The sequence below is a fragment of the Sus scrofa genome, chromosome 7, assembly GCF_054392235.1.
Source record: "Sus scrofa isolate SSC_HxYL_T2T_F1_AM1 chromosome 7, Sscrofa_HxYL_maternal_Yorkshire_Landrace_v2.0, whole genome shotgun sequence".
NCBI lineage: Eukaryota > Metazoa > Chordata > Mammalia > Artiodactyla > Suidae > Sus > Sus scrofa.
Window position 1 is genome coordinate 68,060,703 of NC_139389.1, and position 14,584 is coordinate 68,075,286.

At 50.4% G+C, this 14,584-nt stretch overlaps 1 protein-coding gene across 2 annotated transcripts in view; it reads right to left on the bottom strand.

Annotated features, from left to right (window-relative positions):
* Positions 1-3,853: 3,853 nt before the first annotated feature.
* LOXL1 (lysyl oxidase like 1) overlaps positions 3,854-14,584 on the bottom strand; it is a 30,007-nt gene continuing 19,276 nt past the window's right edge. Inside the window, exons 5-7 of one of the 2 annotated variants that reach the window (XR_014810561.1) lie at positions 14,362-14,457; positions 11,547-12,950; positions 3,854-6,012 (exon numbers count right to left, since the gene is read on the bottom strand). Coding sequence is in view for 1 of the 2 variants with exons in the window: in XM_005666170.4 (XP_005666227.1) it covers positions 10,461-10,467; positions 12,835-12,950; positions 14,362-14,457 (219 nt within the window). In the remaining variant the exon portion in view is untranslated. Of the gene's footprint in view, positions 10,468-11,546; positions 12,951-14,361; positions 14,458-14,584 lie in introns of both variants that reach the window. The other variant, XM_005666170.4, reaches the window with a different exon arrangement.

Genomic DNA, 14,584 nt, shown 5'->3' on the forward strand with positions numbered 1-14,584 from the left:
CTTGACCTGCAGCAACCTGCCAGGAAACCAGCCCCTTATCTACCTCGGCCAGCCCAAGAAGCAGCCTCCTAGCAGTTAGACTTGAGGCAGCCAGCCTACATCTCTGGTGACAGTCCAGGGAGAAAAACAATAACTTCAGTAACAGTTGGCCCCAAACGGTCAGGACTCCAGTTAGAAGTGACAGCTTCATTGGAGTTCCTGTCACGGCTCAGTGGTTAACGAATCTGACTGGGAACCATGAGGTTTCGGGTTTGATCCCTGGCCTTGCTCAGTGGGTGAAGTAAGGATCTGGTGTTGCTGTGAGCTGTGGTGTAGGTTGCAGACGTGGCTCGGATCCCAAGTTGCTGTGGCTCTGGTGTAGGCCGGTGGCTACAGCTCCGATTTGACCCCTAGCCTGGGAACCTCCATATGCTGTGGGAGCGCCCAAGAAATGGCAAAAAAAAAAGTGACAGCTTCACTAATTTTTGTTCCTGCTTCCAACTTGGGACCCTCCAGAGAAAGCCACATAGGCACACTTAACTAATCACATAGGCGTCCCCTTTCTGGTCAGCTCACCTGCAGCTTCCCCGACGTGCAGCCTCTGATCAGGACACACCCAGAGCCTTCCCCGTTTTCCACTATAGAGCTTTCCACCCCTCTGCCTGCCTTTGGGTCTCTGCCCAAACAAACCATGGTGGCTGACTTCCTTGCTATAGCACACTCTGAAAAATAGCCTTTGCTTTTCTCATTTGGCTGGTCTTCATTTATTTTCACAAATGATAGAAACTTCCTTCTTAAAAGCTGCTCTCTTAAGAACAGACTGTTTGTAAAAGTAGGGAGACCCATTAAGAGGGCATTATAATAATCCAGGCAAGACATGAGAGTGACTTGGACCAATCTGAGAGCAGGGCAGGAGATTAGAAGAGGATGGATTATGGTTACTTGTATTTTATTTTTATTTTGAAATTATAATCCACTATTTGTTGCAAAGGAATGAACAGAGAAGTCTGCTATTCCCCTCTCCCAGCCACCTCAACATTTCATATAAATACGGGACAGTGTGAAACCAAGGAATTGGCATTGGCGTAATCGGCTAAGCTTACTCAGATTTCATAGGTTATACATGCGCTTATTTGTGTGTTTGCATATGGCTACACAATTTTGTCACATGTGTAGCCTGGAGTAACCACCACAGCATCAAGATGCTCAATGGTACATGGGGTCCCTGCTGTGCCCCATTTATAGCCACACCCCTTCTTCTGGTTCCTAACCCTGACAGCCACTAATCTGTACTCTGTCTCCATGATTACATTTCTCAGGATTGTTGCATGAATGGAATCATGCCGTATGTATCCTTTGGAGGTTGGCTCCTTCACTCAACATATTTCCCTGGAGATGCATCCTCTGTGCTTCGAGTGTCAGCAAGTCACCCCTTCATTGCCAATTGGTATTCTGCAGTGTGGATACACCACAGTTGGTTTCACCATTCCCTCTTTAAAGGAGGTCTGAGTAGCTTCCAGGTTTAGGCTGTTACAGGTTAAGCTGCTATGAACATTTGTGCACAAGTTGCTCCATGAAAGTAAGGCTTTCTTCCTCTGGGATAAACGCAATGGCTGGGCCCTTGGTAAGCCCATTTTTAGTTTTGAAAGAAACTGGTTCTATTTTGAAGATAGAGCCAAAGGATCGCCTGATAGATTGGATGTGGGTTTGAGAGGAAAAAAAGAGTCAGGGATGGTTTGAAATGGGCTAGTGCACTTAGTGCTGGAACCTAGTGAGGGCCCAGTAAGTGTCAGCTACACAAGTGTCAGCAAGCACAACCCAAACTATGGGGAAACAAGAAAACCCGTGAGACTTGATAAGCCACAGGCATCGCTTGAGAAGGCATTAGGAGTCACTCAGGGGAAACTTAGCATATGGAAACTCCTTTGATTATTTGCAAGTATCAAAGGTGCAAGAGAGGAGTTTCACTACCTCTTAGGATGTAGAAAGCCACAAGAGAACGTCCCTCCCATTCTGACCAGAAGCCAAGTAATCTGCAAAACTAATTCTTTAAACCCATCAGAGAGCTGAGGTCGTCATAGGCAACCAAGAGAACTGAATTCCAAAGAGTGACATGATCCTCCAAGGAAATATGGGCCAGATGGTTTTGCCTTGGGAAGAGCATATTGTGGGGGGGAGTTTGCCCCCCCACCCCCCGCCAAGTTCTTCCCAGAAGGAAGATTGGAGGCAGAGCAGAAGAGGGAGAGGGAAGAAGCTGCATTGGTGGCATAGATATGCAAGAGATGACTGGCTGCTGCCCGAAGGGCAGGCTCACAACCTCACCTACTTTCTGGAGGAAATTCTCTTAAAGTCACTGGGGTGAGGGGACCAGAGCAGGACATAGCCAGTGGTCCCAGCGCTGCTGGAGAAGAGGCAGAAACTAAGATCCATTGCTTATGGGGGAAGGATAAGAGTCAATACCCCCACTTGCCCTTGTGGGGGGGGCAGGAGACATTCTCCTGTCGAAGACCCACAGGGTGAGGGTCAGTAACAAGGCCAAGGTCCTCCCTCTGGGTAACAAGTGGGCAGGCTCTGTGAGGCTGGGCCAGGAAGGGGGAGAAACTGCAGCCACAGCTGCCACTAGAGGGCAGGCAAGCTCACACAAAGGGACTACTTTGGTGCTGGAGACACACAGGGACCTCTGAAAATGAACAGTGAGAAAAATCCTCTGGAACCCAAAGCTGGCTATCTACAAGAAACCCATTTTAAATATAAAGACCTAGGTGTGTTAAAAGAAAAAGAATGGGAGTTACTGTCGTGGCTAGCAGGTTAAGGACCCGACCTTTTCTCTGTGAGGATGTGGATTCAATCCCCAGCCTCCCTCAGTGGGTCAAGATTGCAGATGCATCTCAGATCTGGTGTTGCCATGGCTATGGCGTAGGCTGTAGCTGCATCTCCAAATCAACCTTTAGCCCAGGAACTTCCATATGATGCAGGGGCAGTCATAAAAAAAAAAAAAAAAAAAGAATGAGTGAAAAAAGGGCATGCACTGCTCCGTGGAGTTCCTGCTGTGGCACAGTGGGATAGGTGGCATCTTGGGAGCGGTGGAACACAGGTTTGATCCTTGGTCTGGCACGTTGGGTTAAGGATCTGGTGTTGCCATTGCTGTGGCTTAGGTGGCAACTATGGCTCGGATCTCATCCCTGGTCTGGGAACTCCATATGCCACAGAGTGGCTGAAAAAGAAAAAAAAAAAAAAAAAAAAAAAGAAAGAAAGAAAAAAGAAAGAAAAGAAGAAGGAAGAAAGAAAGAAAGGGGACATGCACTGATCTAAAGTTCAAGTGTCTATATTAATGAGTCGCAGCAGACAATGGAACAGAGAATATTTCCAGGAATAAAGAGGGACAATACATAATCATAAAGAGATTAAGTCCATCTAGAAGGACAACAACCTCAAAGTGTATGCACAGGAGACTAGACCCTCAGGACACATCCACTATGACTGATAGAACTGAAAGGAGAAATAGGCACATTCACTTCCCTCTCAGTATTTGATAGAATTAGTGTGTAACCAGCAAATCAGCCTGGATATGGATAACTTGAATAATACTATTAACCAACTTAATCTGATTGACATTTATAGGATATTCCACCCAACAACAGCAGGATACACATTCTTTTCAAGACATATGGAACTGCACCAAGTTAGACCACATGCTGAGCCATAAAACAAGTCTCAACAAATTAAAAATAATTAGAATCGTGCAAGTATGTTCTCTCATCATAGTAAAATTAAACTATAAATCAATATCCAAAAGATATCTGGAAAATCCCCAAATAGTTGGAAATTAAACAACACGCTTTTAAATAACTCATGATTCAAAGAAGAAAAGCCATGAGAGTAATGAGAAATATTTTAATTAAATGAAAGGGGACACACAGCATGTCAGAATTTAAAGCAGTGCTTAGAAGGAAATTATAAGGTTACATGTTTATCTTAGAAAATGTAGGAGAATATCTCATGACCTTGTTTAGGTAGAGATTTCTTAGATAAGAGAAATAGTAAAATCCATAAAAGAAAAGACATGATTATATTGGCTTTCATCAAAATTAAAAACTTCTGCTCTTCCAAAGGTAGCAGTAAGAAGATGAAAATACAAACCACAGATTGGGAGAAAATATTTGCAACGCTCATAACTGATAAAGGATTTGTATCCAGTATAGATAAGGAACTCTTCCAACTTTGTAGTAAGACAGACAAGCCAATTAAAAATGGGCAAATGATTTGAACCGAAACTCCATCAAACATGAGATATGATGGAAAATATGTATGTGAACAGATGCTTAACATTATTGGTTATTAGGGAAACGAAAATTAAAACCACAATGAAATACCACTACATACTTATGAGAATGGCTTAAAAAAAGAAAGATCATATGAAGTATTAGCAATAGCCAGTTTGTGGAGCAATAGCCACTTTGGAAAACAGCTTGGCAGTTTCTTGTACAGTTAAACATACACTTATCAAATGACTGAGAACCTCATTCCTCGGTATTTACCCAAGAAAAGTGAAAACATATGTCCATTCAAAGACCTGGGTGAATATTGACAGCAGTTTTTTTCCATAATAGCCCCAGACAACCCAAACATGTATCTTCCGGGAATGGGAAAACAAATTGTGGTCCACACAATGGAATATTATTTAGCAACAAAAAGGAACACACTTGATACAACAACAAAAAGCATTATTTCAAAAGCATTATGTTAAATAAGACAGATATAAAAGGCCGCATACTGAATGGTTCCATTTACATGAGATTCTGAAAAAAGCCAAACTACAGGGACAGAAAGAAGATGAGTTGTTGCCAGGGTAGGGATGGGGGTAGAAAATTGACTGCAAAAAGGCATAATGGAGCTCTTAAGGGTCAGGGAAATATTTTAATCTTTCTTGTGGGGGTTTTTCTGCAACTGCAGATGCTTGTCAAAACTCATCAAAATTTATGCCTAAATGGGTAAATTTCACTGTGTGCAGATTATTCCTGAATATACTTGAATTATCTTTTAAAAGTGAAAGAGACTAACTGAATCAGAAATGAGATGGTCTTTGATGGCACATAGCTTGGAGAGAGAATCCTGCGCCCTCCAGTGGCCTCCAGGGGCATCATCAGTTCTCTTTGCTAGGCTGAGATGCTCCCAGGTTGCTGGGACCCTCTGCTGGGACCCAGACAGAGGGGCCCCCCTCTCTCGTTTGTCATGGGTGCACTGCCAGCTGGATCAAGCCTCTTGGGCCCAGGATTCTGTTGCCCAGGTCACTGCAGGCACTGCCCCCAAGTTTTTTAAGGGTATGCATATTGATACAGCAAAGAGGAAATTCCACCAGGACTTGACTAATCAGATATTACTATGCCCAGCAGGGAGAAAGCAGAGAATGTTATGTAAAAACAAACAAACACTTAAGAACTTCTCAAAAAAGGAAAATAAATGACGAGTCGTCAACCTAACAGGGTATTCCAGGTGACCACAAGTTTCCAGCAATAATTCAAGCTGTAGCCTTTTTGATTCTTTGCAGGCTTTGCACACCTGCTCCATTTTATTTTCTCTGCTTCCTGAGAGGGGTGCTTAGGACTATACAAAAGGAATGTTGTGTCCAAATTGCCTGGACCCAGATTTCGGGTCCAGTTTTACCCCAGCACAGATCCAGGGACCGGGAAAGCAAGACAGGCTCTGGGTGTTGGCGAGTCGGGAGCAATACTGTCTGCATCAGGCAAGACGATAATACAGGATTCTATTTGCTGGCCTTTTAGGGTTCTGTATCCGCTGCCAAAAGTAAAACTGGTCTGTGGTTATCATCATGCAGGTGGGTGGGATAGGATGCCTGTCTTTGTCAGATTTGGTGTCAGGATTACGTGAGTGTCATCAAATCAATTCCAAAGCATTAAATCCATCCATCGTATGCTCTGGAAAGGTTTAAATAGAGAAATAGAAATGACCTGTCTTTCTAGTTTGAAAGAACTCACACTAAAACTCTCTATGTCTCAGGAGTTCCCATCGTGGCTCAGTGGTTAATGAATCTGACTAGGAACCATGAGGTTGCGGGTTCGATCCCTGGCCTTGCTCAGTGGGTTAAGGATCCGGTGTTACCGTGAGCTGTGGTGTAGGTTGCAGACATGGCCCGGATCCTGCATTGCTGTGGCTCTGGTGTAGGCTTGGCGGCTGCAGCTCTGATTTGACCCCTAGCCTGGGAACCTCCATATGCTGCAGGAGCAGCCCTAGAAAAGGCAAAAAGACACACACACACACACACACACACACACAAAACCCCAAAAACAAAACCCAAAAAACTCTCTACGTCTCAGATCTTTTTTAGAGACAACTTGTAAAATGTCTTCTCTAGGTAGAGGTCTTTCACTCATGGAGTCAATTTTGACAGTTTACAAATATATTCCTAGAATATTATTATTTAATGTTGAAACACTCTCATAAGCACAGAGAATGTATGTTCTCTTAAATTTCAAGTAGTCTCCATAGCTGTGTTAATATTTCATTTCTAACCTCATATTTTTATTATTTCTTTTGACTAGACCAGTTGATGGGTTGTCTATTTTAATTTGCCTCTACTTTCCCCTTCCCATAAAGAACAATCTAAGTATGAATTCCATGACTTCTAGCAGGAATTATGTGTCTCCTTGCCCAGCCACTTTTTGAGCTGCTGACTCCAGGAGTCATGAATCTAGAGGGCTGCGGAGGAAGGAGCTGAAGGTTTGAATAGCGCCCTGGCTGTGCTTCAAAGCACAGGCATATGGCTTTTTGTCTGGTCTCAGATGCCTTTGAGGATCTGGTGGAAGCCACACCCCTGTCTGCAGAAATGCGTCTGCCTTTGAATCCTGGCTCTCCTATCTCCTAGCTGAGAGAACTGGGGCACATCGCACAACCTCTCTATGCCCCAGCTTCCCCATCTGCAGAATGGGAATAATAGCAGTGCCTCCCTTATAGGGTCACTGTGAGAATTTGACGGGCGCATCTTTGCAGAGCATTTAGGGCAGAGCCTGGTACACAGCTGACTGTTCAAGAGGTTAAACGTCATCATGAGTGGTATTCTCCTCCTGGGTCTTTTTCTCCCCCATCCCCAGGAGGTACTTGTGCTTCCCCACCCCAAGGGCCAGATCTGAGGTGGCTCCCTGTGAACTGAGTGCACCGCGGGGTGGTAGAAGCTTGCCCCAAATAGCAAGTGGAAAGGAGTGAGGGGTTGGGGAGGTTGTAGTAGAAGCAGCAGAGGAAAGAGGTGGAGACGTCTTCCCCGAGACTGGGGAGATGGCAGCCGTGGTTCCGCTAGTAGCAAGGACAGTGTTCTGCTCCTGGTGGTGCGCTAAGGATATATGAACCTTGAAGGGCAGGCTGCGTGGTGTCCCTGTGCCCAAGCTGTGCAGGAAGTGGAGACAGCCACACTCGGGGGTTCAGTCCGTGAGCCTGCATGCAGTGATTGGAGGGGACCAAAGACCACAGGGTCCCTCTCTGATGTTCTGGGCCTTTTGAGGCCTCTGGGGTGGGAGTAAAATGGCTCAGGACATTGAGTTTCTCACCTGGTAGCCAGGGGCTCAATGCAGATTAAATTTGATTTAAAAAAAAATTTTTTTTAGGAGTTCCCATTGTGGCTCAGCAGTAAGGAATCTGACTAGGATCCATGAGGACACGGGTTTGATCCCTGGTCTTACTCAGTGGGTTAAGGATCCGGGGTTGCCATGAGCTGTGGTGTAGGTTGCAGACATGGCTCAGATTCCATATTCTTGTGGCTGTGGCATAGGCCAGTGGCTGTAGCTCCAATTGACCCCTAGCCTGGGAACTTCTGTATGCAGCAAGTGTGGTCCTAAAAAGCAAAAAAACAAAACAAAACAAAACAAAAAACAAAAAACAAAAACAAAACCAAAAAACCAACAACAAAAACATCTTTTTAAAATAAGTGATTTCGCATAACCTGGGCATATGGGAACCAAAATTCATACCTGTTTCTCCTGCCTTCCATACTTTGAGTTTCTTTGTTAGAGCTTTTTCAGGATTTTCTCATTCTTAGAAAGTTTTACTGCAATTTCCAGGGTGATGTGTCAGGTGCACCCTTGGGTCCTGGGTTCTGGCTGTTCTCCTGACCTGAATCCCCAGGCTTCAGTGATGTTTCTGGGGTGTGGGCAGTGCCTCTCATTCTCCTTGGCTGGTTGGTGCCAACCCTACCCATGGACACTGCCTATGGGACTCAAGCTGGGGGATGTTAGGGGATTTGTGGGGAGGTGTGCAAGGGTCCCCCCCAAATGCTGTGGTTGAGTGTGTACCCGATGCCGCCACAGTGAGGAGCAGCTGGGGAGGGCCTGTCCCTGTGCATGAGCAGCAGGGCTCAGGGGCTGTGGAGGGCAGCCATGGGGGCCTCGGTATGGTGCCCACGAAGGGGAGATGCCTGGTGGGAGCTGGGGAGAGAGCCAGTGCCCCAGGCTGGAAGAGCAACAGTTGTTAACCTCACTCAGTCTGCAATCAGCTGGGCAAGCAGGACCTTCCTTGGGAGGCTGGCCCGAGGGACGGGCATCAGGTGTGGGCCCAGTGTGGGTGCTGCAGAGGCAGGCTGAGGGACCCCCAAATCATCGGGAAGAGCGCACAGGCACTGGCTGGACCAAGAGGGAAGCTGTATGGCACCAGCCCCTCGCCGACCAGGCAAGCCCCATGCTGCTTTCCTGGAATGCAGCTTCCAAGGAGTAACTGTTTTTTGGTTCAGGCACGAAGGTGTTCTGCTCCACCTCCCCTCCTGCTCCTCCTGCTGAGGGGTCCTCCATGCTGGCCCTCTAGCCATCTCCAGAGCCAGGCAGCCCCCGCCCCCACCAGGAGCACTGTGCCTTCCTAGGACCTGAAGCCTCTGACCTTAGGCTCCCATGCTGGGCTTCGGCTTCCTGACCTGGGAACTGAGGACTTTTACTCTACCTCCTAGGGACCGTCTGACTGTCTGGAATGTGGTGACTTGTCTGAGCCCTCCCTTGCTCTCCTGGGGGCACCTCGAAAGGAGAAGGATAGGGCTGGAATCAGGACAGCATCTCTGAGGTAGACATGGGTGCAGGGCCCCTGAGTGACAGGCTTCTGCCCACAGCCACTTCTCAGTTGCCCCGCCCAGCCCCAGGTGGGGTGTGGCAGGGCGGCAGCACTCACCACTGGCCAGGAAGAGTTGAATCTTAGGAAGACTCAGTGAGGGAAGATGAGAGGGGCTGTAGCCACGGTCTGCCCCTTCCTCTGCCTGGGCTGGCGAGTGGCCCAAGGGCTCCAGTGGGCTGGGGCCAGGACCTTCTGGAAGCACAGCATGGATCTGAGAAGCCCCCCCCCCTCCATCCTCTCAAAGTACCTCCTTGCTGCCAGGGATCCTGAGGTGTGAATTGAGTGAGAGCCCCTTTTCCTTGGAGGATTCTGAGTGCAGTGGACCGGGGAGTCCAGAGTGATCAGAAGCTCACCCAGCACCTGTTCTTTCAGGAGTAGCTCACCAGCTTTCTGGGTTAGCCTGCGGACCAGGCAGGAGAGTGTTCCCATTTTGTTGATGGGGAAACTGAGGCCCAGAGTTATAGCATGACTTGCCCAAAGTCACACAAGCCAGTAAGCAGGTGAACCGGTCCTGGAACCCAGAGCCCTGTTTCTTGGACCAAGTTTGTTTCCCTTTCCCACTAGTGTTACTCCCCTGGGAAGGGAGGGAGCTGGCAGGAGGCAGGTGGGTGCAGAGAGGGCTTGTGGGAGGGGAAGGAAGAGGGGGAGGTGCCTTCCCTCTGCTTCTTTCTGCCCAATCCAGTGTCCAGGAGCTAGGGGTACCACCGCCAGGGCAGGAGAGAGAGAGCCACCCTCTTGCCTTTGTGAAAGAGCAAGATGGGTGGGAGTGTGAGGCTGTGGGGGTGGGGGAGGTGGTGGAGGATGAGACACCCAGGCCCCTCTCCCAGTGGCCCAGTGGGATGTGGGCATCTTCCCACACAGCAGGCTTGGCCCTGGGATCAACCCTGTGGGGTGTCCACAGTGGGCTTGATGCCCTCTTGGTCAAGCTGGGGCCCTGACAGGGTGGTGGCTGCCTTTCCCACCTTCTACGAGGGAAGGATAAAGCCCAAGGATGTCCCCTGAGCCCAACTTAGTTCTGGCCAGCAGGCCACATGTGGAACCACAGAGTAGAAAAACCTTGTTTTATTCAGCCCCGGCCTGGGCAATCTTGCGCTGCGGTACGGCCAAAATATAAAAAATAAAAAAACAACAACCGACAAAATAACGTTGTAGGGGAAAGTTAAGTACACAACTAGGCCTGGCATCCGGAATCCCTGTGGTTTCAGTCCACGATCGCTCCCTGAGGCGGGCAGGGGAGGGTGCTCCCGGCGTCCAGTGGCCCCCCCTGTGGGTGGGGGGCTGGACCCATTGGGCCGGGCTTGTCCTGGCAGGAGGCTGCCGGGGAGCTGGGCCTGCTTTGGGAGGTGGGGAGGTTGGCCGTCTGCACATCCTCTCCCCAATCAGGATCTAAGGAGAGAAGGAGCCCAGGTCAATGGCAGGCTGAGCCCCCCCACCTCCCCCCGCTGCCTCCCTGGCCAAGTGCCTCTCTCCCACAGTCCAGATCCCGTGCTGGGGGGCAGGCGTGGGTCTCCATTCCCTCAGCAGTCTGGGCTCAGGGAAAGGGGCCCCTCACCCCCAGCTCCCAGAAGAGGGGTTTCGCAGACTCCCACCCAGGACAGGGTCTGGGCGCCACCTCCTCCCAGGAGCTCCAGATTGCTTTCTAGGCCATTAGCAGAGCTGCTACTGTCTGGAAATACTTTCTTGTTTTTTCTAACTCAGTACTTTTGAAAAAAGTCCTCCTTTTTCCTCTTCAGAAACATGATTGAAACCCACAGGCGTCAGTCCCGTGGCCTTTCTGGGAACGCTCCGTCCGGCTTCCTGTGCACTGGCCCAGCCGCCCGCCTGTGGTCAGGGTCGTGGAGACGCACTAATGAGACCTGAGCCTTTCCAAGCACTTATGTAAAGGGCTCGGGAAGAAGGGCCCCGGCATTCCCCGTGCCCGCAGGCCCCTGGGGAACTGGAGGGGAGCTGGGCAGCTTCTCTGTCCCCCAGCTGAGGGGCCCAGCTCATGGTGCCACCCGGGAAGTGGGAGGCCATTTGAATCCACCCTTCCCAGTAGCACCAGAGGGGATGTGGGCTCCCTGCCCGCCCCCATCAGCCCCCCTTTCTCATGCATGCCCCGGCCTCCCTCCCTCCTCTTTCTCCTTCCCTAGAATTGCCTTCCAGAAAACCTCTACTGTGGAGGTGATCCCTGGATTTTTTTTTTTTTTTTTTTTTTTTTTGTCTTACTGTCTCTTTAGGGCCACACATGTGGCATACGGAGGTTCCCAGGCTAGGGGTCCAATCAGAGCTGTAGCTGCCAGCCTACGCCACAGCAACTCGGGTTCGAAGCCATGTCTGCGGCCTACACCACAGCTCACGGCAACGCCAGATCCTTAACCCATTGAACAAGGTCAGGGATCGAACTTGTGTCCTCATGGATGCCAGTCAGGCTCATTAACTGCCTGAGCCACGACAGGAACTCCAATCCCTGGATTTTTGATGGCTGAGTGAGACAGGCCTTGAGAAGTGAGAAAGTGCTGGAAACCCAGGCCCGTAAAAAGGCTAAGTTGCCAAGGAATGGGGCAGGAGTCAGCTGTTTCAAACACACTCTGTGACTTGGATAATTCTGCTCTCATTCTGCTAATGAGTAACATAATCTCTGAATCACACTAGAGACTAGTGTTCTCACGGTGTGGTGGGGGGCTATGAGCAGTTAGCTTAGTGGTAGCAGCCAAGGGTGAAAGGGCTATCTCTAAACACACACCGAGCCTGACCCTGGTCACATACCTCGCCCTAATCCTGGTCCCACATGGAGCCCTAATCCTGGTCACACGCTGAGCCCTGACCCTGGTCACATACCAAGGTCTGTCCCTGCTCACACACTGAGCCCTAATCCTGGTCACATGCTGAGCCCTGACCCTGGTCAGAGGCTAAACTTCTCATACCTGTCAGCCACTAATAAGCATACATGTTTGGGGAAAGATGCTTCTCTGGGCCTTGGAATCTCTGCCATTTGTCCCCCGGCTGAGAGACTAAAGCTCTAGGAGACTACTCTTCTTTCCTTTATTTTTTAGATGGAAAAGGGGACGAGTTGCTTTGGCCTGATCCAGCATTCAAGATTCATATGGAGTGGGGTGGGGTTTCTTAGTGAGTTTGTAAGGGGGGAAGTCCCTCTGCATGCGGGGAATCAGGAGAGAGGCTGAGGACCCTGCCCCGGAGCTAAGTGTCAAAACCTGGGCCCAGAGCTGATCCATTCCCTCTGCAACCTTGGGGCCCAGTTCCCACTAGAATCACTCCTAATCTGGGACTGCTTAATTCAGTCCACCTGATATAGACACTAATGCTCACACAGCTGCCAGGCATTGAGACCACTGTGAGGGTTCTCAAACACACAGACATCAGGCCTTTAAGTCCTCCTCGAAAGCCCGCCTGGAAGTACTCACGAATAGAGTAGTTGAGAGAGGGGAGGTGAAGTGCCCAGTGTCACAGAACTAGGACTTCAGAGCACATGCTGCTTTACCCAACCATGCCACCTCCTGCTGGTTCCCACTGGAGGAAGGATAGGGAGTCACCCCCGAGATCAAGGCCTGCAGCCCGAGCCCCGCACCCCATGAGCACATGGCTTGGGGTGGGCATGGACCAGGCTTCTCCTGCTCGGCCTGCAGGCTGGCGCAACAGCAGCTATGTATGGCCATCAAGGTGACCCACGTGTCCTGCGTATTCCATGCAGCCCCGCCGGCTCCTCAGGTGGGAGAGGGGCTGCAGCAGGGAGGTGGGTGGGGGAGCACTTACTGGACAATCTTGCAGTTTGTTGCAGAAACGTAGCGACCTGTATAGTGGATGTTGCATCTCACCACATTGTTGGTGAAGTCAGACTCCAAAACAATGTACTTTGGGTTCACGTGCACCTGAGATGAAGGGGAACAGAGGGAAAAGGGATCTAGTCAGGGTCAGTGCTTCGCTTGGTTTCAGGGACGGTGGCAAGGCAGACAGACACAGAGACAGAGGGAGATGGAGAGAGACCATGTGAGGCCAAGAGAGGTGGAGAGCTGGGGGGAGAGGCAGAGAGACAGGGAGAAGAATAAAGAGACAGCTCATAGTCAAAGAAAGCATCATCGGATCACCCTTACTGGAAGATGGGAAGCTTCCTTAGAGCCAGAGCCCAGGCCAGGGGGCCTCCCAGGGGCATTCCATGTCAGAGAGGTTGAGCCACTGCCCCAGGGAACACAGCAGTGGGTGAGGGGCGGAGCAGGGGCTGACCATGCCTGGTCTCCTTGACGTGGAGGCTCGGACCCTTTCACCACATATGCGTGCCTAGATGACCTGTTGAAGGCCTTTCTGATGCCAGGTGGCATCTCCTGCCCAGGAGCCTAAGGCACCTGACACTCATTGAAATGATGGCCCAATTAATAGCCTGTATGAAGAGGAGCTATCAGGACACCAGGAAATCTTTTAAATGTTGGACTGATTCAGGGAGGGTGTCACTGGGGTAGGCTGCATGCAGTCTTGCCGGCAGAACACTTAAGAACAGTTGCGATGATGTTAGATTTAAGGTACATCCCTTGGGGGCAGGACTGTGCATCACTTGGATCCTCTGTGCCTAGAATGCAGAGGGGCCTTTGTATGTGTTGAGTGGATAAATGAGGGAAGGAAAGGAATACCCTTGACAACCCTGGCCCCTGGGGGGAGACTGAGCAGAGGCCCCACTGAGCCCACTGAGGTGCTTAGGATGGGGCTGCCATTAGCTGCTTCCAGGTTGCTGTGTGCTGAACCCAGCCACCCAGCCCCATCTTCTTAGCATGGAGCAGGGGCCCTGCAGAGTGAGCCCCACTCTCACTTTGCACCAGCCAGGGAGAGGCCAAGATCTGGCTTCCCCAGGTAAGGTCATGATGACGGGGGGGCCCCCGCCAGCCTGCACGGATGTATCACGTTGGGCTGTGTGTCCTTAATGTGCTTTTCAACTTGTTCCCCCAAGGGAAGGGGCACTGCAGTGAGCGTACTGGGGGAGGGGTTCATGCCAGAAGGGACTATTGGTCGCAGGAGCCCTCGTCTGTGCAGGGGTCCTTTGAGGGGCTGAGGGTCTCTCTTGGGGAAGGGCAGTGTGATGGCACAGAGCCACCTTGGCTGAAGGTTGCTTGGTGTCTTTATGGGAAGAGGCTGTGTTTGCCTGAGACCAAGGCCTTCAGGTGGGCCATGCAGACATTGGGAACATTGGCAGCTGGGGGCGGGGAGGCACACACCCAGAGGGTAAGGTTATCTCAGAAGCGGGGACTGAGCCTGAGTGCCAGCTTGGAGGAGTGTCCAGACCCAGGGCCCCACCTTGAGGATGTAGTTCCCAGGCTGCACGTCGGTTATGTCAATCCACTGGCAGTCGATGTCCGCGTTGTATGTGTCATAGCAGCCTGGGCTCAGGCCCTAGGAAAAGGGACAGGAGCAGAGGTTAGGGTACTGTGCGCTCCCCAGTGCCACCCCATGCCCACTTCAGCAGCCTGGGGCCTCCTTCGTCTGTGCTTTGTCCTGATCCTGGCCCAGGGTAGCTGCT